The sequence below is a fragment of the Ammospiza caudacuta genome, chromosome 3 (genome assembly GCF_027887145.1).
Source record: "Ammospiza caudacuta isolate bAmmCau1 chromosome 3, bAmmCau1.pri, whole genome shotgun sequence".
NCBI lineage: Eukaryota > Metazoa > Chordata > Aves > Passeriformes > Passerellidae > Ammospiza > Ammospiza caudacuta.
Window position 1 is genome coordinate 61,034,769 of NC_080595.1, and position 23,247 is coordinate 61,058,015.

At 39.2% G+C, this 23,247-nt stretch overlaps 1 protein-coding gene across 2 annotated transcripts in view; it reads left to right on the forward strand.

Moving 5' to 3' along the window:
• The first annotated feature begins 22,440 nt into the window (after positions 1 to 22,440).
• HBS1L (HBS1 like translational GTPase) overlaps positions 22,441 to 23,247 on the forward strand; it is a 57,646-nt gene continuing 56,839 nt past the window's right edge. For both annotated transcript variants that reach the window (XR_009274540.1, XM_058801411.1), the window contains exon 1: positions 22,441 to 22,577. Coding sequence is in view for 1 of the 2 variants with exons in the window: in XM_058801411.1 (XP_058657394.1) it covers positions 22,535 to 22,577 (43 nt within the window). In the remaining variant the exon portion in view is untranslated. The remainder of the gene's footprint in view (positions 22,578 to 23,247) is intronic.

Below are 23,247 nucleotides of genomic sequence, written 5' to 3' on the forward strand. Positions count from 1 at the left end.
TAAGTTCTTAGCTTTCAAAATAAAGTTCCCAAAGAATGAGAATTAAAGCAACTGGGAAACAGGCAGCAGTTGTTGTACAAAAAGGAAATTACTTCTTCCTTTCACTCAAAGCTTAAAACAAGCAGCTGCATATTATATGACACTATGAACTAACTCAAATATATTGGATAAAATATTTGTAATATCAAGAAAATATGGAAAAACATGACTGATGTTATCGGGAAAATAGTGTCACGATTATTTAAATATTCTATTTTTAACATAATAATCAATATAAAAATAATATTTTTTTTCCTATAGATTATATTTTATGTTTGACGTACAGGTGCTGTAGCTGTATCATCAGATGTGTTGTGCTTGTCATGTAACTGACCTAAAATCTTTGAAAAGTGTCATATGGACTTCTCAAATAGCTTCTGTGAATACACATTGTCCCTTGTATAGTCATGTATCTTTCTCTCTTCTGTTTAGAAGCCTAGGCTTTTATAAAGAGTCTGTGTTTTCTTTTAAGAGCTGCTGTGATATGCCTTTGAGCATGTTTCATTTGTTGTTTTGACTGGCTTGACTTTTCACTTCAACAATTCAGCTGAATTACAAGTCTTGCATTAATTTTAATTAATCCTTTTGATAACATTAATAACAAAGAAGTCAGTCTTATCAGGGGTAAGAATCAAGAAGGATTAAGAAGCTGAAGCATGAGGGACAGAATAGAACATGAATCAGGTCTGCCAGATGGAAAATGAAATGATGAAGAGAGAAGAGTAGGGGGTAGCTCATGGAATAGAGAAGAATGAAATTGGTGAGTTGGGAGTTCACAAACTATCAGACTTGTCTTCAGACATCCCAGCCTTTTCTGAGAGGCACAGTGAGTACAGGAGCTGCAGTTTGGGTATTGATGACACAGAGAAAGGTGTCTGTCCATGTTCCTGTACTGTGTGAAACTGGGAGCAGGTCACAAGTGGTGGCTGTGGAGAGATTCCATGCCATGAGCCTGTGCTGGGCTGGAATGCCAAGTGTTCAGGGATGCCTACAGTGAAGGGAGAGGAGGTGCATGACCTAGCCCCAAGCCTTTCCCAACCATTCCATGGGGCAGTGGTGCTCCAGATGAAGGAAAAGATGCTCCACCTCCCACCTGTCACCACATCCTCTGCTTGTTCTCTGGAGAAACATGCTGACCTTCTTGCCTTGGCCACATGGAAATTTTTTTAAGTGGCCTGGAAGAAATAAAAGAGTTGGCTGAAGTAGATGGGTATCATACAACTGAGGGCAACGATTAGCTATGAATTTCTGGGTGCTGTTCTGGCCACATTAACTTGAAATAGAGACTGAGTTTTTAGTGTGCTATTATTCATAACAGAATTTTCAAAACACTGCAGGACAGTTTGTGACTAGTTCCCAGTGAACATCAGTGAGGACTAGATGCTCAACTCTCAGCTGCACCTCCCTTCTGCATCACTTACAGGGCTGGCAGAAGGCTAAGTCAGGGAAGAGGTGACTAAGGAGCACTGGGGAGGTGAGTAGGAATAAGAAAGGGAGAACAGCAACAGCAGAACATACCCAGGTCTTTGGGTTAAAGCACTATTATATTGACAGGGATTGGCAATCAGCAATGGAAGTATGGATGCAGGAAAACACTTCCTGTGGTTCTGAGAATAGAAGTAATTTTTTAAACAAAATAGTATTTCATCTAATTGCAGGTTTCATGTGTTGAAATCAGTTGTTACTTCATTAGAGTGTTTGCAGTGTGGCTGGTCAATTTGCAGATCTATAGGTATATAGCTGTATACATATACGCAGGTATATACACTATCTATCTATCTATCTATCTATCTATCTATCTATCTATCTATCTATCTATCATCTATCTATCTATCTATCTATCTATCTATCTATCTATCTATCTGTCTGTCTGTCTATCTCTATCTCTATCTATATCTCTATCTATCTATCTATCTATCTATCTATCTATCTATCTATCTCTCCTTGGGAATCCAAGAAGCTTTTCTCTGACTTCTAGTGTTATGTTTAAAATAGCATGATGGCTGTTACTATAATACAGCTTTATCATGTGCACTATTTAAGTCTGCCAAAATAAATGAGAATGTAAAGGAAAGAGAAGGATGGTGGCTGACTGAGTAATGTTCAAACTGTCAAATTTCTCATGAACAAATTAGCTGATCCTAATCTAGTTGACATTGGGAAACCATCCAGGATTTTTTTTATTATTTAGGGTTTTTGATATGACTTCTTATTGGAACTGAAACCACTGCTTCCTTGGCTCTGATTACATCCTTCCTCACCACAGAGTGCTCGGTCTCATTCCTGATGCCTGTGCATCAAGACAAAGGAGGAATAGGATAAGAGGAATAGGACAAGAAAAACTCTTTGCTGAAGGCAGCCTAGAGAAGAAAGCCTCTGGTAGGTCGATGCAGATGTGAAGATGCTCAAGCTTTGCAAGAAGCTTGGGCTAGAGCTGGGCCATTCCATCATATAAAAACAGTCACAATTTTGCAATGATCCTGCTGAAACTGGACCTTTCCTTTCTCATCTACTTGGAATAATTATGTATACTCTTATTTTGTCCTTGAACATCTTGGAATCAAAATCCCAACAACAAATGCAGAGAAGATAAGTTCTGTTGTAAAAGACTTCTGTGAACTGGCACAAGTCACCCACTTCTATGTGGGTGAGCTGTGCCAGTTTTAAATTGTCATGGGAAACCTCTGGATGTGCATATGATATGCCTAAATGTGGTGCTTGGGAGAGCTCTTCAGAAGTCTGTTCTTCAAGTTTTGTTCCTGTTCCAGTTCCAGCAGGCTGGTTCACCAGCTCGGCTTTCTGGTTGAAGAATGAACAATTTGTTACTTAAATACCTTTGGGTTACAGATTAAAAGTGAGGTTTGGCTAAGTATCAGTGTGTGGTTGCTGGATGCTGGGGAACTAAAAGACGACAACCAGAGGGAAAAGAAGGCATCTCATGTCTTCTGTTCAGAAACAAAGACAGAGAAAAAATAAAACCCTTAAAAGGGGAAAATTAAGAGTTACAGCAACTACATATTAGAGCTAATTGCCCGGACACTTTAAGAAATTTGATTTCAGTGTGGGGGAACTTAATTTGCTCTTGGCAACAGGGTAGAATGCCTAATTCAACTTAACAAAAATACGTTTTTTGAAAGAGGAAACAAGACTGACAGAATTTTGGCATGTCAACAAAAAGTAAGAATACAAAAAGAAAAGGATTAGTGAAAAGAAGATCAAGAAAGGATCAAAAATATATTGGCTAGAGTCCAGGAAACATTTGTTACATTTTATAAGCAAAGCTATTCTTCCAAAGTGTGTAGAACAGAGGAACTAGCTGATCTTTACCTAAAGCAATATTGGCCACCCTGTGTGCTAATGAACAGATGTCCCCATAGGAATCAGAAAAACGTTGATCTCCCTACGGTAACCGAAATGTCATAAACTGCCAGGTCTACCTGCATCTTCCTAAATGGAAAATTCAGTAGGAGCTTGGACATTTAGATCTGTAAGTAAACAACACTGCCCATATATTTAATACAAGTAAATTATTTTACCTTTAGTAAAAGTTTTCTTGTTTTTTTACTTCTATTTCCTGCAACATAAGGACCTGAGCCACTCCATAAAATGGTCAGCCTAATAGAAGGAGAATATTTTTCCATGTGATGTTCAAGTGTACTGTGGCAAAACCAGTGCTGCAGGACAGCCAGAAAGTCAATATATAGATTAATAGTTAATATAGTTAAACCAACACAGTATGTATTCATCAGGAGGTTTCAAATTGAGAGATCCCTCATTTGCTAGTGGCCAATGTAGGCCACTAGCAAATACTGAGCTAGATCAGTCTTAGGTCTAACCCAGGAGAAATATTTTTACAGTCTACTCTTGCACTCCTAAAACCTTTGTATTTGCCATTTTTCTAACAAATTTGGGAAAAATTTACTTTTAACTGCTATTTCCAGGTGAGGGTTGTTAACTAAATAAATAAGCATTCTGTTATAAAGTCAAACAGATTAGCTCAAGACAGGCTCAGATTGGTTCAGTTAGTAGTTAGCCTCTTCAGTATTACACTGAAAGGGACTAGGAGTGTTCACAGGGTCCACAATAATACAAGCAACAAATAATCCTAAACTTGATGGTTTTTTTCAGGTGGTTGCAATCACTGATGTATGCCTTGAAGTAGAGTAAAAATTCAGAGCAGAATTACTGGAAGAATTATCTGACTGTTGGTGCTGCCCACCCAAAATTTTTATGTTACCTGTGCGTAATAAGATACAGGCTGAACAGAGTAAAAAAATTCTTCCTGCAGTATAAACTAGGAAGTGTATAATTTATTTTATTCAAATAATTTCTCTTCAATTCAGATTAGACTTGAATGACTCTAAAACTATTTGAAGCTATTTCAAGACTGTATTATGTCAATTTTCAAAAGTGTTGCCTGCAAAATTTGTCTGAATACCTTGATACTGCTAGGATACATTTTTACCTAAATTCAGATCAGCTGGGGAAAAAAACATTTAGGACAGAAGACTGTGGGAGCCGTCAAGAGGACTAGTAATTGTAGGCCAGAGTCTTTCACTGCTAAACTGTGTCCACATGGACACTGCTAAATGCATCAAATTACTTTGATTTAGCTAAACTCAAATGACCCACAACTGTCTCTTTCTGATATGGAAAAAGTTTTTTTTTGTTTTCAGTTTGTACTACCTCATTTGGAAAGGGATTCATGCTTGACTGGGAAGAACCTTCTCATACCTGACAGAAAGTTCAAGCTATTTTTATCTGAGCAGTGATAGTGGTGTAAGCGACCGACTCAACCTTCTGTGTAAGTAAGGCAGGAATCACAACTCAAAGGCCATGGAAGTAACCAAGAGTCATAATCTGGTGGCATTCTGGTGATCTGCTAGCATGGGTTCTGTTCCCTTGGTCCAGTTCCTGGGAGATGACCATTACCACCAGAATGGATCAAGTAGAGAGTTTGAGATAGAGCAGTCAAGATCAACTCTCTGCACTAGAAATAGCCTTCCAAGATACTAGGAGCAAGTAATGTAAGCAATCTTACCCACTAGAGCCCACTGGTATGGCTGTTTAGAGGCTTAAAAAGAAGAAGAAAACTAAATCACAGGGTTTTGATACGAAAAGTTACTCAAACTATTTATTCACAAGAGAAAAAAAAGGTTTTTGAAACAATTAGAGATTGTTATGATTGATATCAGAGTTTTTTAAATGGCAGTGAATCATCAGAAGTCACTTGCAGTGACTCATATGTGGTCAAAACTTTCATATGTCAAACAGGTATTTTTCTCAAAGAATACCTTTTCATGTTTCTTTGTTTATATTCACTTATTCAGGGTATGTCTTTGTCTTTAGTCTTCCCCATGAGTCCATACTGTGAGCCAGTCTGCCAGACTAGCTAATAGTGCAACAATATGTTCTGTACCTCTTCTGGTTCAGCCATGGTGAGCTCCACTCACCTTTGGACTACAGTGTGTAGGTACACAAGAGGAACTCTCTTGCTGATTGCTGTGGGATGGGTTGTGTGGGCTTCTGCCCAAGTGCTGAGAGCAGATTCTCTGCCTCCTGCAATCTGGCCCTACATCCAGCGCCCACTGAAGCCCACTCATGTTAGACTTCATGGAGCTCTGCACCTGATACCCCTTCAGAATGTAGCAGCCATATTGTCATTTGACAGTGCTCTCAATAACATCATCAGGATGATTTGAGTTGTCTGGAGTGATGCTAAGACACTTTTAGGAAGAAGCTCGCAGTTGTGCTCCAGGCTTCCTGCCCTTACTAATCACCTGTGCAATGGCAGCTCTTAGAGGTTCCACAGCAACTAGGTGGGTAGGATTTCATTTTCATGTAATACACTATTTACCATGCTGCCATGCTACCTTCAGGACATACACCTAAAACCACTTCACCCCATTTTCAGTAACACCTGTTAATTATTCAGTACAATTTTTTATTTTGACTCTACTCAGTCTTCGGGGAAGAATTTTGCTGCTGATTTTAAACATAACTTTCCATTTGGCTTGAGTTTTAGTATTCTTTTCTGTATTGTATATAACATGCCTGTCTTTGGAATTTTTCATTATTTTTACTATTAGTGAAGAATTGTACCAAATAAATATGATGTATCAATGTTATTCCTTACAGACACATTTGGAAGATGTGATCATATATAATGAAAGGACCAGAGCTTCTCTGAATACTTCCTTAGAAATTAAAACCTTTTAAAAAAGCAATTTTTAAAGTTTTTGTATATATTTTTTAAGAAATTCATTACAGGTTAATTTTAATGGTGTTCATAATATGGACTCATGGAGAAGACTAAGAACAAAGAAATATCGTGAATAACTGAATATAAACAAAGAAACACCAGAAGGTATTCTTTGAGAAAAATACCTGTTAACGTATGAAAACTCTGACCACAAGTAATGACTTCTGTAGAGGAATTTATTGCTGGTTTGGTGATTTGGGGAGGCATATTCCTTACCAGTACAATACAATCTTTTACATAGGAGACCTGATCCTTTATAAAGGTTCAATTTAAAATCAAAAAAAGTTAAAGCTGTACTGCAGTTTGGCTAGCAGTTGCTCTCACATCTCTCACTCCTGGCATTTTTGGAGAAATCAAGGATTTGCCAGAGGTGGAGTAAGAGTGTCTTGGAAACGGTTCCTGGGGCACCCCAGGGTTCCAGCAGGGCAGAGGAGTCAGGAGCACTTGTTAATCTACAGCAGTGACCAGGCTGACTCCCATGGCCCTTGCTAATGCTGGCTTCATTTACAGCTCTTTGTTCAACTCCCCAGAGCTTGCATAGAGTAGCACTTCAAGGAATGGCTGGACTTGAGGAAGTAGTGAGTGGAATCTTTGAGACTCCTCTTCTGGTATGGTAGGAAAAAAACTGAGGAGGCCTGTAACAGTGTGGTCTATGGATGTGTTATCTCTGCTCTGGTGTTTGACAGGCTTTTGATGCCGTGATGACTCATAAAAAAAAGAGTTGGCAGAGAAGCCACGATGGGCCATGTGCCCCACTGGTGATAGCAATGAAAAAACAATGTCTTGGACTAAAAGTTTGTCTCAGCCTTTGTTTCAGAAGATACCTTTTGTTATCACTCTTTGCTTTGAAACATATATTCATACAATTCATTATGCTCAATTTTTGTCTTGTACTAATATATTAAAATACTTCTGTGACAGTTATTTTTTAATTGGTCTTGAGATTTTTGTCAGTAGTCTAGAAAACATTAATAATGCTAATCAAACTGAAATGAGAATCAAATTTTCTGTGTGCCTGTATTACAAGTGCTGTAATTGTACATTGTATTTGTTTATGCAAGTAAACATTTGAATGTTTAGAAATTATGCATATACATATCAACATATTCCTTAGCTATTTTGTACACCTACTTAATTACATTTAAAGATGCATTTGGGGTATTTATTCATGCATATGCTTATTGAATAGCTTACTGCATGCTGAATACTTCTGATTGCAGGGAGGTTTTGTATGTGTAATTAATAGGTTGTTCCATAAGCAAAGGAATTGATGGCTTCCTACAGATTTGAATCTTTTGTACCTTAGCAATTTCGACCTGTCTCAACAATAATATTTTCATGGCTGACCTGACAGGATTAATGTGCTCTGTGGTCAGCCAGTATGTGTAGGTTCATTGGACAACAAGACAAATATTTATTGGAACTGCTGAGTTCTTCTTCCTTTTGCTCTTCTGCAGTATTAATGTATGATGGTATTCCACTAAGGAGTTCAATTCCAAGAAGCACTTAGGATCGTAATTATCCTTAAGATACTTGCCACATTTTGAAATGTCTAGAAACTGGCTAGTGAAGTCAGAAGGTATGGGGCAGGAGACATGCAAAGGAAGAGATAGACCTCTGGACACAATCAAATGCTTATCACCTTAGGAATTCAAGTTGAAAAGAGTAAAATTCATGACATTTCACTTACAGTATCTACTGTAACTTTTCAACAGCTCCAGGACAGAGTTTGCCCCAGATCTATGGTTACCCTGGAATCCATGGCCTGAAACTAGGTTCAACTGAAAAAGCAACAACTAAAACAACAAAGTGTTGTATGGTTTTATTGTTGCAAACAAAACCTTCCAAATAAAGAGCAGTAAATCAAAGATTTTTTTCCTTCTTGGCCCTAGAGAAAGCCTGATGTAACATAGCAGGTAAATCTTACAGTCACATGATGACATGGGCTATAAATACATGACTCTCACACAGTCGTTCCTCTGATATAGCCAGAATGACCTGTAACTCTCTTTGTTTGCGTTGTTTTTACCTTAAAAATTTTTTCAAAATTTCTGGTACTTTTGTATCTCCTTGGCCTAACTTTAGTCTTTTTTTCACTTTTTTCTTGTTTCTAGTATTCATGGTCTCTTAGCACCTGTTGACTGTCTCATTTCCCACAGTTTGTGTTATCATGTGATAACACCAGCTGAAGGGTGCTTCTGAAACAATAACCACAAAGGCAGACTGTGGTTTTGAGAAAGGCACATTTTGCAGAGGGTGACATCCAACACTTATCATGATGCCACCTGCATCTATATTTGAAGTAGTCTCAAAAGTAAAATGAATCATGTCTGACTTTGTGTAAGTGTCAGAAGTCCAGTGTAGAAATTTGAAAAGAAAATTAGCTGCTTTTATAAAGAAGTTGAAGCACTGAAGTCAATTACCTTCACTTGGATAATTTGAGGCCCTAACCATATCATCACATACCATGACTCCTGCTCTTTAGCTCTTTCCTAAATAAAACATCCCCAAACTCAAACACATTCCCATCCTACCTTGTGATCCCAGTAGCAGCTGTACCCACAGAAGGTCTTTTTGCTTGGAGTTGCCCCTTATTCGAGTAGAGTGAACATCTTCTTTCCTAAGACTTCATTCCCTGCCTTCAGAGATATTGAGTGAAGCAGGAAGTGACACCTGCTACCTACCTGAGAAGGAAACTCACCACCCTTAGGGAAGACTTATGATTGGGCAGCAACAGTCAAAACTCCCTCTTTCCTCCCCATACAGCCAGACAAAACTAGGATGGTATCAGCAGGTGTCTTTCAATGTTCAAATACTTCAGCTAGAAGGGCTGGGTCTTTCACATCACTGCTTTTTCCTAGAGGATATGATACCTTTTGAAAGAAAGTTACTGCCAGAAAGGCCCCCAAGCCATGAGAAATACTAAAAAACCAAACCTAACCAAAAGATGCATGATGACTATTTAAAAAATACTTTCTATTATCCCCTCGCATTAATGGGAACAATGAATAGCCTCCTCTGCCTACCTGAACCTGTGAAGAAATTCAATGCCATAAAAATTAACACTATACTTGAATCCATACTGAACAGGCACCTACATAGTAGGCTTTGATATGCCACCCTCCTACCTCAGAAACTAGTTCAGAAACAAGTTTGATTCTAAGACAGCTTCAGAAAACAACTGTATAGAGTTGTGACCAGAATAATTCAGATCAGAATAAGTCATTCTCCTGTAAATGCTCAGGATTTTCAATTCTCAAAATGCTGTTTTGTCATTACAATTACAGTGATCCCATGCTCAATTGCACCAGTTGTGAATGTTTCCTCAAATGTTACTTTCCCTGGGACGGACAACACCTGTCCTTTTCCTCAGCAAGGACAGTCAGCCCAGCTAGCTGCTAGCCTGCTTTTAAGGACAGCTACCACACCCCATATTCACTTGGGAGAATAAACAGGAAACAAAATACGCGAGAACTGGGATGCAGGTCGAAAACATGAGAATACACATCTTGGAGATCCTGAGGCTGCGGTATATGTGCTATGTTTATTAGATACTCAGTAGTCAAGACAAATAGATGGGAGGAGTGGAGTATGTGGAGAGGGGGTGTTGCACACGTGGCAGAGAAGCAAACTGTAGATGAAGAACCTAAGAGTGTGGCTGCAAGCTTAGATAAAGGTCACAGAGTTTTTCTTACACATGCAAGTCAAACAAGGTCAGAGCTCACACTCATGCATCTTTCTGCAGTTTCTGGTACTTCTACAGTTTTAGCACACTTTGATCCTTGACAACTAGCCCTACTATCCCAGAAAATGTGTGGGTATCACTAAGTGGACAGCATGTTAAAAAAACCTTTCCCATTAATTCTGGATAAAATAAATCTGGTTGGGATGGGGCGGTAGGGATTTTTGGATCTCGATTCAAGCCATGTCATGTTTTCCAGGTCAATGCACAGTTTCCAGTCTGGTTTACCTAAATAAATGTAGTCCAAAAGACCTGCTGTAGAAAGGGAACCAGAACAGAGTGGTCAGGGGCTGTTGGCTGCATGCTTTGACCTCTTTTTCTGTCTTTCAAGCATTTACTCAAGAGATATGGGTAAAACAGTACATCTAAAAGCCATGAATCAATTAAAATAAGAACTTGTTCAGATAGTTTATGTAGGAAGCCAGGTTATGTGATAACATTAGACATTTCTTGATTTATAATCTTTAAAACGATCTGTATTCCTGGACAAGACAGAAAATAATGTTTGTCAGAAAGGAACAACAAAATCACACAGAAACCAGATAAATAATTTGTGTGAAGATGAAACCTGTCTCAAGGTTAAAGGTAGTTAGGTCCATTATTACTGAATGCTGGAACTAAGTTGTAAATCAACAGAAACTTGTGTGTGGGTAATAAATGAACATAAAGTATTGTCTTCCAGCTCTCACTGCTGATACCAGGAAAAGCCTTACAGTCTTCTCTGGCTGTTGAAAGAAGCATAATGAAGTGCAGTATTTCTAATTAAACAAATCACATGTTTTTTTTGGTAATTACTTGCTGTCTTTTGCAGACAGGCCAGAGGTTTCATTCACCTTCTTGTATATGTTTTCTTGTCTTTGCAGAGATCAGTGTTTCATTTTGGGATTTTTTAAGGGGAGACATTTTGATTTTTCAGAACCAGGTGGGATTTTGAGAGCAGAGATGGATATACTGAAATGAACTCATTTTTGTTTCTTAGTGGGAGGCCCACAGGAAAGAGAAAAACAAGTTTCCTCAGCCCAGACAAGTTTAGCAAGATAGTGTGAGCTGAGAGCTCAGACATAGACACTGATCATCTGCAGGCCATGTATTTGAAGAGCATAGAGCCCTTATTGTTGATGGTGTACAAATCCCCTCAGGAATTGTCACACTAATATTGCATAACCAACCACTTTGTGCTCAGTAGAAAAAATTTACACTGATGAACGGGGGCACTCTTTGAGAAATATCCTCATGTGAATTCTCATGTCCATGAATCAAACAATGAAAAAAAATTATTGCATATAGCTATAAAAAATACAAAAAGTTTATTTACTGATGGTGGCTTAGCTATAATCCTTTATCAGAAGGGACTGTCCTAAGCCATGATTGCACTGTTAAGGTGATGGTGTTACACAGCTGCCTGCAGATCACCCACATTTGTGTGTGTGTCCCTGACAAACAGATCCCTGAAGGCCACACTTGCTTCTTCCCGTGATCCCATCTGCCTCTTGTGTCACTGAGTCATGTCAACACTGTTCTACCTCCAACCACTTTGCCACTTGAAAGGTTAAGTTTGGGCTTCACTTCTTGCTTTTCCGGGCTAAGTTTAGTTCATGAGAGGCTGCTGAAGTACAAACAGGTACCATGGAACTGGAGCTCACTGCAGTTGTTAAGGGTGAAGCCAAGGTCACTGACAAACAGCAGGAAATCAACAGCTGAAGTCACAAACACCATTAATGGAAGAGCTTTGCAACATATCGGAATGAACCTGTTATACTCACAGAGGATGGATGGATGGATGGATGGATGGATGGATGGATGGATGGATGGATGGATGGATGTACAACATAATCCCCAGAGTAAGCATGGCAGTACAGCTTCCCTTGATGCTCATGCCTTCCCAGCTCACGCCTTCCCTAACTCCTACCATCAGAAAGCCTAATAAAAACTAGTTATAATCTACAATTTGCACACTCTGGCAACTGAGATCTACATTTTTAAGCACAAGCATACTTTTCTTCACTCATCTGCTGACCTGTGGTTATACAAGTCTCTCCATACTTTGTTTTTCATTAGACATTTATCCCTCAAGTAAAGAAGAGAAACAGAGTAAGGAACTATGTCTGTGCTGCATAGAACTGGTAGAAATGATTGATTTTTAAAGTAATGATTTAATCAATTTGTTTTTAAAAGGTTTTTAAAGATTTGGATTCTGTATTATTACAATTGCCCCTTTTCCTTGAAGATCTGGTCGTGGAGAAAATGTGTATAGAAGAATCCATTATTCCCTTCTTGCCTGGGGCTGCAATTATAATGCTAGGCCAGATAGTACCTATTACCTGCCTGCTTCCTGTTATTTTTGGAATGATCTTAAACAAGGTGAAAGTGCTTATTCAGGGTACAGGAATAGGAAGGTTTTATTTCACTTATCCAAATATAAATGCTGTATTTAGCCAGTATTTTACATGACAAGCTAAGGACCAAAATCAATTCATCTTTATGTGAATCTTACAATAATGTCAAATAAATTGGATGAGACCCTGAAATAACAAGAATTACACATCCTGTGGGAATCTGCAGATGTTGCACTGTCGCTCTCAGCTATACACCATGTGGCAGTTCTTTTTTCACTTTCTAACCCTCACAAAGTATTTACTGTTCACAGTCAAGTGTGTTATGTCTGTATTAGGCTCAGACTATAAATAGTCACACTGCCTATAACTAGAACAGATTGTTTGAGCATACTTGTGAAATAAAACTTTTTACATAAAAGCAACACATTCACCTTTTCACCAGCTAAAACTTTCTCATCAATACTGCTGATGCAGAGGTCACATTTAAACTGTATTGATGGTCTGTCTGTGTTTTGCTTTTTGTTGCTGGTGCAAAGTACTATAAGAGACAAATTTAGCTTCCAGAGACAGGATAGCATAAAGATTAGCAATCTGTTTGGGTAAAACTGAATGTAGACCTAGTTTTACAGATTTTGCCCATACTGAAAGAATTATATGCAATCATTTTGACTTTCCTCAATTATTATTTTCTTTTCTTTGTGTAAATATCTTTATTATGGCTAAATTTTTGTCCTCCATTCTCAATTGATTGATTTCTCCCTTGCTATTTACAAATAGGGAAACATCTCAACAAGATTTCAATCGCTCACTTTGTGTGTGACTAACCATGGGTTCTTTAATGTACATTGGTAAGTAATACAGTTTTCTACTAGTTCACACATAGCTTAGGATTCTTTTCAGAATGAGAGCATGACATAAAAGACAGAAAAATCAGTTCCTCTGGGTCTATACCTGAACAGAATTATTTTAGAAATATATGGTAGTTGCATACCGGTTATAAAGTGAAAGTTTTAAATCCTGTAAACTTAATGTGTAATCACATTAAAAATGTCTGTGGAGTAAAGCAATGATGCTCATTTGTACAACATTAATTTATTTCAGGAGCCTACAGAAGTCATGTAATGTGTACAAATGCAACTCTGCTATAAGACTTACAAAGGGACTTCCAATACCTTGACAGTATTTTGACTGGTCATAAATACATGTGTGTGTGTTTATTTTCACCTTTGAGATACCAATGTTTTACTGCTATTGCTCTTGTGTGTCATTTCTGGAGAAGAATCATGCTGTTTTCAGTAGGGTAAAAATACAGGAAAAAATACAGATAATCATTTTTCCAAACAGCCTACAGCCTGAGACAAACATGTTTTTTTGTTGAATAATGACTTTTCAACAAACAAGAAATTTTCTTAAAATTTTCAAACCAATTGATTGCAAAATACCTCTTTTTTCCTCTTTGTTTTGAGAAGTGATATGTTTTCTTGATGTGCACTCAAATATAATATGTCAAGTCTGCTTTAAAATACTGGAAATGGTCATGTCTTTATTGCAAGGTGAAGTGCTCATACAAGCACATAGTAGTTGCTAAGTGCCTGTAATTTTGTAAACTGGCAGGTTTCCTTGCCTACCTAGGAAAAAAACCCAGTACCATGCCCAGGCCTCTTTAATGCCCTTCCCTCAGGAAGAGTACATTACCTGAAATGCAAACCCGACCAAGCAGCAAAACACAAGATATTTCCCCTGACTAAGGCCCCTACAATCAGGAGCCCATGGACCCAGCTGAGTTTCTTGGTCCTTAGCAGAACTCACTTGATGCTTTCTCCTTTGGTCAAATAAAGGCACAGGACTGGCTGGTTCCAGTGCTCCTCTCCACCTCCTCAGGCTCAAAGGGGCCCTTGGTTATTTGCCTCCTCTTTGCTATATTTCACTTTCTTTTAATCTTGTATTTCCACAGATAACATCCATTGACATTTTCTCACTGCCTGAGAACATAGATAAGAAATTTGCTATACCTATTATTATTATCTTTTGTTGCTCAGCTCATGGTTTCTCTAGCAGTAATTGGGTATCTAATACAATTTACTCCACTGGAACCCAATGTAAAATTTTGTGCTTTTGTTCAATCAAAATTCCCTTATTTGTATAGTTTGTTGGCCTGGTTAGGGTCAATTTGATTCATGAAAGTAAACCCAATTATCTCTATTGACTTCCTGAAGGTTTGGACCAGGCCCCAAATGAATTTTTATAAAAAGATGACCAGTTTCTTGTAGTTAGACAGTATTAGTAGCATTCTGCTGTAGCTTTTATTGGGAATGAAATGTGGATTTCCTCAGGACCACAGATGAACTGAAGTAGGAATATTTTTCTGTTACTATTGCTAAGGCTGCCCTTACTCATCGTGATAATAACATTTCCAATCATTCTAAACTTTCCTTTAACAGAATTATGTGATCAATACAGGGGGCTGGCATTGCTTCATAGCTGTAAATTATAACCTCACATTTTTGAAATCCAGCAAATTACTGATGCATTTATCTAATGCTTCACCAGAATAAGGATTCTGAGTGGCAAGTAGACATTTTGTTACTAAATTTATTGTTACAGGATTACAATGTATTCTTGATTACATTTCACTTAGTACAGTTTTATACCTTGCAAAGTATATGACAGTGACTTAATTCTAAATTCTGCAGAGTGTCAATTATTAAGCACTGAACAGAAGAAGTTCAGTAAGTCCTGAATGTCCTACCATCAGTTGAATCACTGTAGATAGCCTTTGACGATTTCTATTAAATACTTCAGACTGCAGGAATAGTTTATGTCAAATAAAAGAGCTATTCCACAAGCTTTGAAGGGATGAAATGTGGATTCTGTATCTGTTGTCCCCTAACTAATCTTCACAGCTGTAACCAGAATGGTCTCTATATCTCTGACTCATCACTGGGCCCACACTATGGCTAATGTGAAACTCTGCGTACACACAGAGCATGTAACATTAACTTTTTTACATGTTTTTTCATCTGAGGGAACACTAATTTGAGTCCCCCTCTTGCATCTTGCCACTGAATTTATGATGATTAAATGTATGAAAATTATTTTTTCATAAACTTTGCTTTCATAAAGTTTGCAAACCTCTTCCCCCACAAAAGCCTCCACAAAAATTACTAATGTAGAAGGGAAATTAAGTTTCAACTTTTTTCCATGAGTGCAGGGCAAAGAAAGACTCTGTTGCTGCAGGGATCTCCTCCATTCCAAGATGATGTAGTTGATATTGTAAGATGTGTTAGCCTCTGGTGTTAGACAGGTATTGTCTGCAGGAATGATTGCTACAAGGTAGCAGAATGAAGTATTGTGGGAAAATATTTTATTCATAGCAGAGAGACAGAAAGAACCATTGTGTCCTTGCATGGTTTGGGGAAAAAAAAATTAATGATAACTGAATTTGGCTTACACTGCAATGCTATTGTGTCTTTCAGGGAATTCATTCAGTGGATACAAACATAAAACACATGGGATTCAATACAAAGATGAAGTCCATCCTATTTGCAATCAGCAACAAAATAATATCAAACAATTATAATTTTAAGCACACTAAAACGTTTATATAGTTAGCCTGTCCTCAGAGCTTAGAAACTGAGACAATATTAATTTCTGATGAGTTTTTTGGAAGTAGCATGATGTTTAATTAGAACAGCCACCACAGTTCAGCTTTGGACACCACTATGAAAATATTGATTCATAAGATCTAAGCCATGTTTGCTTTTATAAAGCACAGATACGAAAACTGGGGAGATGAGTAAGGTATCTCCAGTTACACTGAAATCATGCTGTCACCCACGAGGTAGCTGCTGCAGCTCCCTAAGACCAAAAGCTTACATACTGCTGATCATAAGATATAGTGTACAAACTTGGAAACTTTGGACTGGTAATTTTATTTTTTAATTGGTGTTTGTCCTTTACACTTTGTGGCTAATGTTTTCCTATTATCGAGGTCTTGCATATTTTAAGCACCCACCCAATTCTGTGGTATTATGTTTTTTTTTTAAGGTCTGAGTGACAAGTACATTGATATAAGTGAATCATCATTTTGCAGGCATAAATTTTTATCAGATCGGTTTTCTCATAGATTTATACATTTAAGACAGGGCATCTGCCATTAAAGATTAGCTCCTGAAAGATAGGACGTTGTCCTAGTAGCAAATGATAGAATTTCATACTTTAAACATGTGAAACAAACTAGATAGTAAATGAGCATCTTGTTAAGTAGTTTCTGGTTATCAGATAAGAAAAAATGGAACTAAAAGGATATTATTGTCCAAGATTTCTGCTAGAGTCACTGCTTTGTGCTGCAGGACTGCATTTGACTCTAGGATACAGCAAATATTATGATAAAGCCAAAAAAAAGCAATAAAAAAATCATCTGAAGTGCATTATATCCTGTGATTGCAAGATAAATTAGCAATACCTTCTATGGGATTATTCAGTGTGCAGTACATGAGAATCATTTGAGAGATAAAGAGGGACTTGATAACTTCTTGAAGAATCACCCTTTGAAAGTGACATTTTTGGGGGGAGGGGAAACAAAAGACTTTAGTCAAAGACTGACATATAGGATCAGTCTGAATGAAGCCACGTTTCTTATTCATCAAATTATGCTCCCTGACACACTTAACAACACCACATAAATCTCTTCAACCCGATGCATTCCCAGTTTTACAGATTCAATACTGAGTCTCATGTGGGAAGAAATGGGACTCAGAATAACCATGGAGGTAGTGGATTTCTGAGAGAGGCAAGTACAGGAAGTTTCCTTGACTCAGTGGCCCAAAATATACAGCTGGGTTTGTCAAAGGCAGGTCCCAAAAATGTAAAGTGCAGAACACAGAAAACAAAATCAGAGTAATTCCAACGTAATTCTTAGACTTTAACAAGCTGTCTTCCCAACAAGCTAAGTATTACTATGCCTCCCAGAAGCACACACGTGTCAGTATTTGTTTTTTATTTAAAGTGTATAAAAAGAGATCAGTAGTGAAATGTCCCAGTCAGATTTGCGGCATGAATTACTCTATACAGGAAAGCTATGGATTTCTCAAACTGTATTTACCCTGCTTTGATTTGCAGAATTGTGCAATCTCTCTCAACAGGCATTTTACAGGATCTAAGTTCACTTTGGTGTTTTTTTTCCTACAGATGCAGTAGAAAAAGGTCTCACTGCTGCTACTGAAAGCTTGATTGCGTCTCTATGTCCAGTCATTACAGACAAATTGATGAAGTCACAGTTTATGGAAGTAGCCAGGATCCATGACAAACTTTTTAAAGTGCTTGATAAATTGATGTATATAATCACACACAACAGAATGCTGCCTATATGCACTATAAATATGTGTATGTGTCATTATAAATTGCATTAGTGTGGACACGTGCATCATATACAACCAAGTCATAATGACAGCTTTCTGTTTTGGCTCTTCCTTAGGTCTGCAGTTCCCTTAATTTATCCTGTCACTTGTAACAAGAAAGATGGAATCTCTAACATGAAAATTTTAATACCTCGCAGAATTTTATATAGACTTTAAATATTTACTGTGATTGTGTTTAAGTATTCTTGTCATCTACACAAGGATGTAAACTGTTTGAATCTTGCCAATTTTTTTAACCATGATCATTTATCTTGCTCATGAACTTTGTAGTCTATTTCTGTGCTGAATGAAAATTGTCTGCTTTTATCAGTTTAAAATTTGCCTTCTTTCAATTTCAAGGAAATTGAGAAAAGCTATTGCTATGACAAAAAACCCCCGATGGTTTTTTCTGAGCCACTCCTAGTATAAACTTTGGTGATGTTCCATTTTATACATCTTCTCTGTAACACAAACTCTTAATCCTTTTCATCTTTCTTCATGTAAGATATTTCCCATACCCACAATGATTTTCATCACTTATCTCTCTCTGTACAAACTTCACACAAAATGCCATTCTGTAGTAATAAAATATTGGTTTTATTCAGAGGTAAAACCAATAGATAATAGGCTTTCATTGAGTGCTTCACAGTGGCTTTAGCTACCATGCTCTTGGCAACCATGCTCGAATTTTAGCTCCTTCTGTCCCAGCTGTGTGGTTCAAGGCAGTTCCCCTCCTTGCAGAGATGGAATTTCCTTTTCTGGCCCTGTATTTGGGTCACTGCAGATGTGAAGCAGTCTGAGAGCCAGCAGGGAGGCAGCAGGGTGATAGGGGTATTGGGGATTGAAACCAAAGTGTTACAGAAAGGACAGATTCATCTAAAGCCACTGAAATATTTTATTTCTTATTGTAACAGGAAGTTTACATACTTGTGAGGAACACAAATGTGGTCGACTTGGCAGCGTTAGGTTTATGGTTGGATTGGACTCAATAATTGTAAAGGTCTTTTCAAGTTTTAATGATTCTATGTTAAACGATACAAATAGGTCACTTTTAAAGGCTGAATTGCCAATGCATTACCATTTGCCATCAGCTGCCATCTAACTTAGCTGTTAATAGATCCTGTTGAAACTGTGTAAGGTCTTGACTTAACATAAATCACTCATATGTGAAACTTGTTGTTCTGCACTGATCCATTCCCAAAGAAATAATAAATATATTTAACAAGCTCATTCATACTGTGGAAAATTGGAGACACTTTCTATTTACCAAATGTACAAAATGATAATTTATTAATACTCTTTGTTTCTAACTTTTAAATCAGCTTCTGACTACGTGGCATCATTTTAGACAAAAACAGACATGTATTTACTGGCTGCAGTTCTTTTGCAGAACTAGTCAGATCATTTAGCAGCTGGAAATGTGTTTACTGACCTCGATAATCTATGTTTTAGAACTTAACAGCCACACCTGGCCACGTGGTAAAATATCTGGAATTATGTTCTTTTTTTCTTGGACCAGGCCTTGCTTGACTTTGGTTTAAAAGGTCAATACAATATTGAAATAGACTGAATGTTTTGCAACTAAAACTACTAAACTACTAAAAAGCTTGGCTTCACTTTAAGAAGAAATATGAAAGACTTTCTACTTAGCTAAAATGAAATTATTAAGCATTTTATTAACTGATTTTTACAGTTACAAAAAAAAATTCATAGTGTTGGGGCTGGGAGTGCCCAGCAGATTGCTGGAAAAAAGAGAATTACCAGAAATGCTGCCACCTGGATTGAGACCAGTGATCTTAGTTCACTTCTTAAGGCACACACCTTAAAGTAATATATAATCTCAGTGGGCAGGAAGGAAATGAATGCCAGAAGTGACCTGGTTAGTCATTCCTCAGTCAGAGCTTCTGGAGCCAGACTGACAAGGTTCTCTGATGGTGCTTTAATTGCTGCTGAAGGAATAATGTTTAGTTACCGAAGACTGCTTTGCTATCAGATGAATACTTTTCATGAACCTTGCATTCAGGCACAAGTAGCACTGACTGAGGTATAGCTAGGGCTTGAGAACAAAAGCTTATTATTTCTTGGATATCTTTCCCTAAAACATTTACATATGTCTCAGAATTAAGAGAAGGCAAGGAATAATCACAGTGTATCTATGACTCCTTGAGGATACTATGTATGAAATATGAAATAACATGAAGAAATTGTGCTCCTGTAAGAAATTGTTGGTTTTGAGTTCTTTTTTCCTCCCGTCTTGTATGATATAATCTATTACACTTTAAATTAAGAAAAATAGCAACATTTCAAGTTCACTATTAATGCCATGGAAAGACTACATAGTATATCATCTCCTCCATTTGGCTTACACTTATAGTCACCTTTATATTTTACAACTGTTATTTATTTTCCTGTTTTGAACTAATTTTGAAATCTTGAAAACAATGCTACATTTGACTATCAAGAAAATGAAAAGAGCATCGTATCTGTGGAGGTTACAGATACGATGCTCATTCACTAAAAATCAAGAGAAGTAATGAAAAAATTCAAACATGAAAAAATTATTATTTGATAAGCAGCTGGTGATTTCTGTAAAAAGCATCAATAAGAAGCATAAAAGAAATATCTTTGCAACACAATGGTCAGGTGTGAGAAACGGGAACTGTCTCTACCTGAAAGAAAAAAAAAAAGCTAAATGTACATGATAAATATAAATGTACATGATTAATATTTACTGGAGTTTTTAATATTTGAAGAATGAGATTGAAGTAATTTCAGAGGCTGGAAAGTGTGTCTTTTCCAAAGAAAAGCTGTTGGAGGCAGACTGGCAGGATGCTCTATAGTTGTAGTGATATAGTGTCTCAAGTTACTGAAGGCTCAGAAAGCAGATGCTGGAATCAGGTTTTGAATTTAGAAGTGAGCTACCCTGGCTGTAGTAATAATGGATGATAGCAAGTCTCCACTTTTGTGTCTTTGACTCGTGTCAAGAGATTAGGACAGATAAGGATTAGCACAACTACTGTGAAACCTCTGCTGCAGAGAACTTGGGCCACTAAAGGTCAACAGGACACCAGTATTAACCAGAAATCTTTGTTTCCAATTCTGTTTTAATCCTAGCACCATACGGAAGTCATTATATAGAGCCTAAACCTGCTCAGCCACATGTGCTTCTCTGTAGAAATTAGTTAGAAATATGCAAATAATATAAGGAAACAATCTGCAACTTTGCATACTATTTGTATATGAACACAAACTTTTGGCTTATGGTTAATACTCCCTGCCCCTGGCAGTGACCAGGAAGGATGTGGAGTGGCAGATAGTGACAATCTTGGCATGTGGGCAAGGACAAGACAATAGTTAGGTGGCAGGTACAGAAGCAGGGCATGTGTATTCGTAGGGATGTGTGGCTGTGTGCTGGGGTGTCAGAGGACACCTGGAGCATGCAGGTGGCTGGAGGGGGACTCGATTTCTGGTATTCTCAAGACTGGGTGAAAAGATGGTAAATAAATTATTGAAGGTCTTAAAGATGAAGACACCTGACTTTAGAAATATTAATGGTGTCATCTGCCTAGCAGCTCCTGAGCCCACAGAAGAATGCAGGTATCTGGGAAACAACTGGGCTGGCAGATACAGAAACAGATTCTGTCAGAGCTGGAGCTCATGAACTGGGATTTCTATCCCAATTCCCTTTCTCACTAGAGCTTAAGGTTTTGTCTGCTTGTCCTTCCCTGTCTGCCCCAGCAAGGGGAGCAGCTGTAGGGACATTCCTTGGTTATCCAAACCCTTGGCAGTGCAATGCCCTTGCAAACTGAAACTCGGCATTAGGAAGTGTCACAGCAATGTGCCATTGTAGTCAGACCCCATCGAGGCTCCATGGGGCCTAACGCTTTGACATTTTGCTTCTTAACACTGCCAACAGCAATGCTAATTATTACAGCTTGCGTTTACCCACAGCAGCTCATTTGAGCCTGGCCACTAGTCAGTGCCTGGATTGTAATGGCTGCTCGTCACCAAAAAGCCAGGTCACCTGGAGCTGTTTCAGATCCAGGACTGAGAAAGATCTTGTACTTAAAACCTTGCTCCTGTAGGGCTACACAGATCACTGACACTTACTTCAAGTGTGTTTAAATAAGTGAATTTAGGTCTATACAGAATGCTCTCTTTTCATCAATGATGCATCTGTTTTTGAATAAGCTTTAAAACACTTGCTACATGAGTGCATGTAAAACTTCCCATTTTTGTCTTGAATCAAACACTGACGGAAAATGGGCCATCTCGTATCTAGATTTTCCTTGTAACTCACATTGCTAAACAGACAGCTACTACAGACAAACTCAATGCTTCTAGACCCTGCAGAATCACAGCAACCTTTATTCAGGCTGGAAGAGGCACCAAACTGGAGCAGGTCTCCCGCAGGGCAGGGCAGCCCCGCCTCAGCCCCAGGGCCCCCCGCCCCAGCCGTCACTCGCGGTTGCCCCGCCAGGCCCGGCACCCCCCGCTCCCCCCGAGCCGCCTCAGCCTGGCCCGCCGCGAGGGCGGGGCGCGAGCGCCTCCAGGAGCCGCCCCCAGCCCCGCGCGGCCCGAGCCAGGCGGGCCGGGCAGTGCGCACGCGCAGCAGCGCACGAGGGCGGAAGCGGCGCCCTGCGCGCCTGCGCAAGAGGGGATTCCGCCAGGCGCCGCCGTACTTCAACATGGCCACCTAGGCCGGCCGCGCCAGCGTCACCACGGGCGGGCGAGCGAGGCCGCCGCTGTCGCCGTCATGTCCCGGCACAGGAACGTCCGAGGATATAACTACGACGAAGGTAGCGGTTATGGCGAGCAGGTGTTGGTGGCAGAGCTGCGGAGCCCGCCGCAGCTGCCGGTCCTTCCGCGTTCCCCGGCCCGTGCCCCTGCCACGGGCCGGCCGGTGGCCGCGGGCAGGAGGGTGTGGCGGGGCTCGCCCGGCGGTAGGGGAGGGCCCGGGGGGCTGTCAGGGGCGGTGGGAGGGGAAAACCGCCCCCTCACCTCCCCTCGGCGGGGGTTGGACGGGGCTCCGGGCGAGGCTCTCCCCGCCCCGTTCCCGGCCCGTTTCCCGCCCGGGTGGGGAGGGTCGGGCACACGTGGCCGCTCTGCCGGGCAGGACCTCCCGCTGCTGCTGCCCGGGGCTCCCGGGAGCTTCCGCACGGGGAGAGCGTGCCCTTGGAACGGGGTTCAAGCCACAGCTGCTGCCTTGAGCTGCCCAAGTTGACTCCGCTTTTTAGTAGCGGCGCTGACTTGGAAAAAGCCTCAGTATGGTTGAATTCATCATCTTTAGTCTTGAAAAACTTAAAAATTTGTATTCACGGCCCAACTCTAGCAAAGTGTTGCTGATGTTAATACGTCGGAGTTAACAGCTGTTACTTGAGGAAGAAATGTAATTCTTAACGATGGAGTTGTGCGTTTAGGGATTTATCTCTTTTTCAGGCACCTGTCTCGTTTTACTTACGCTTCTTG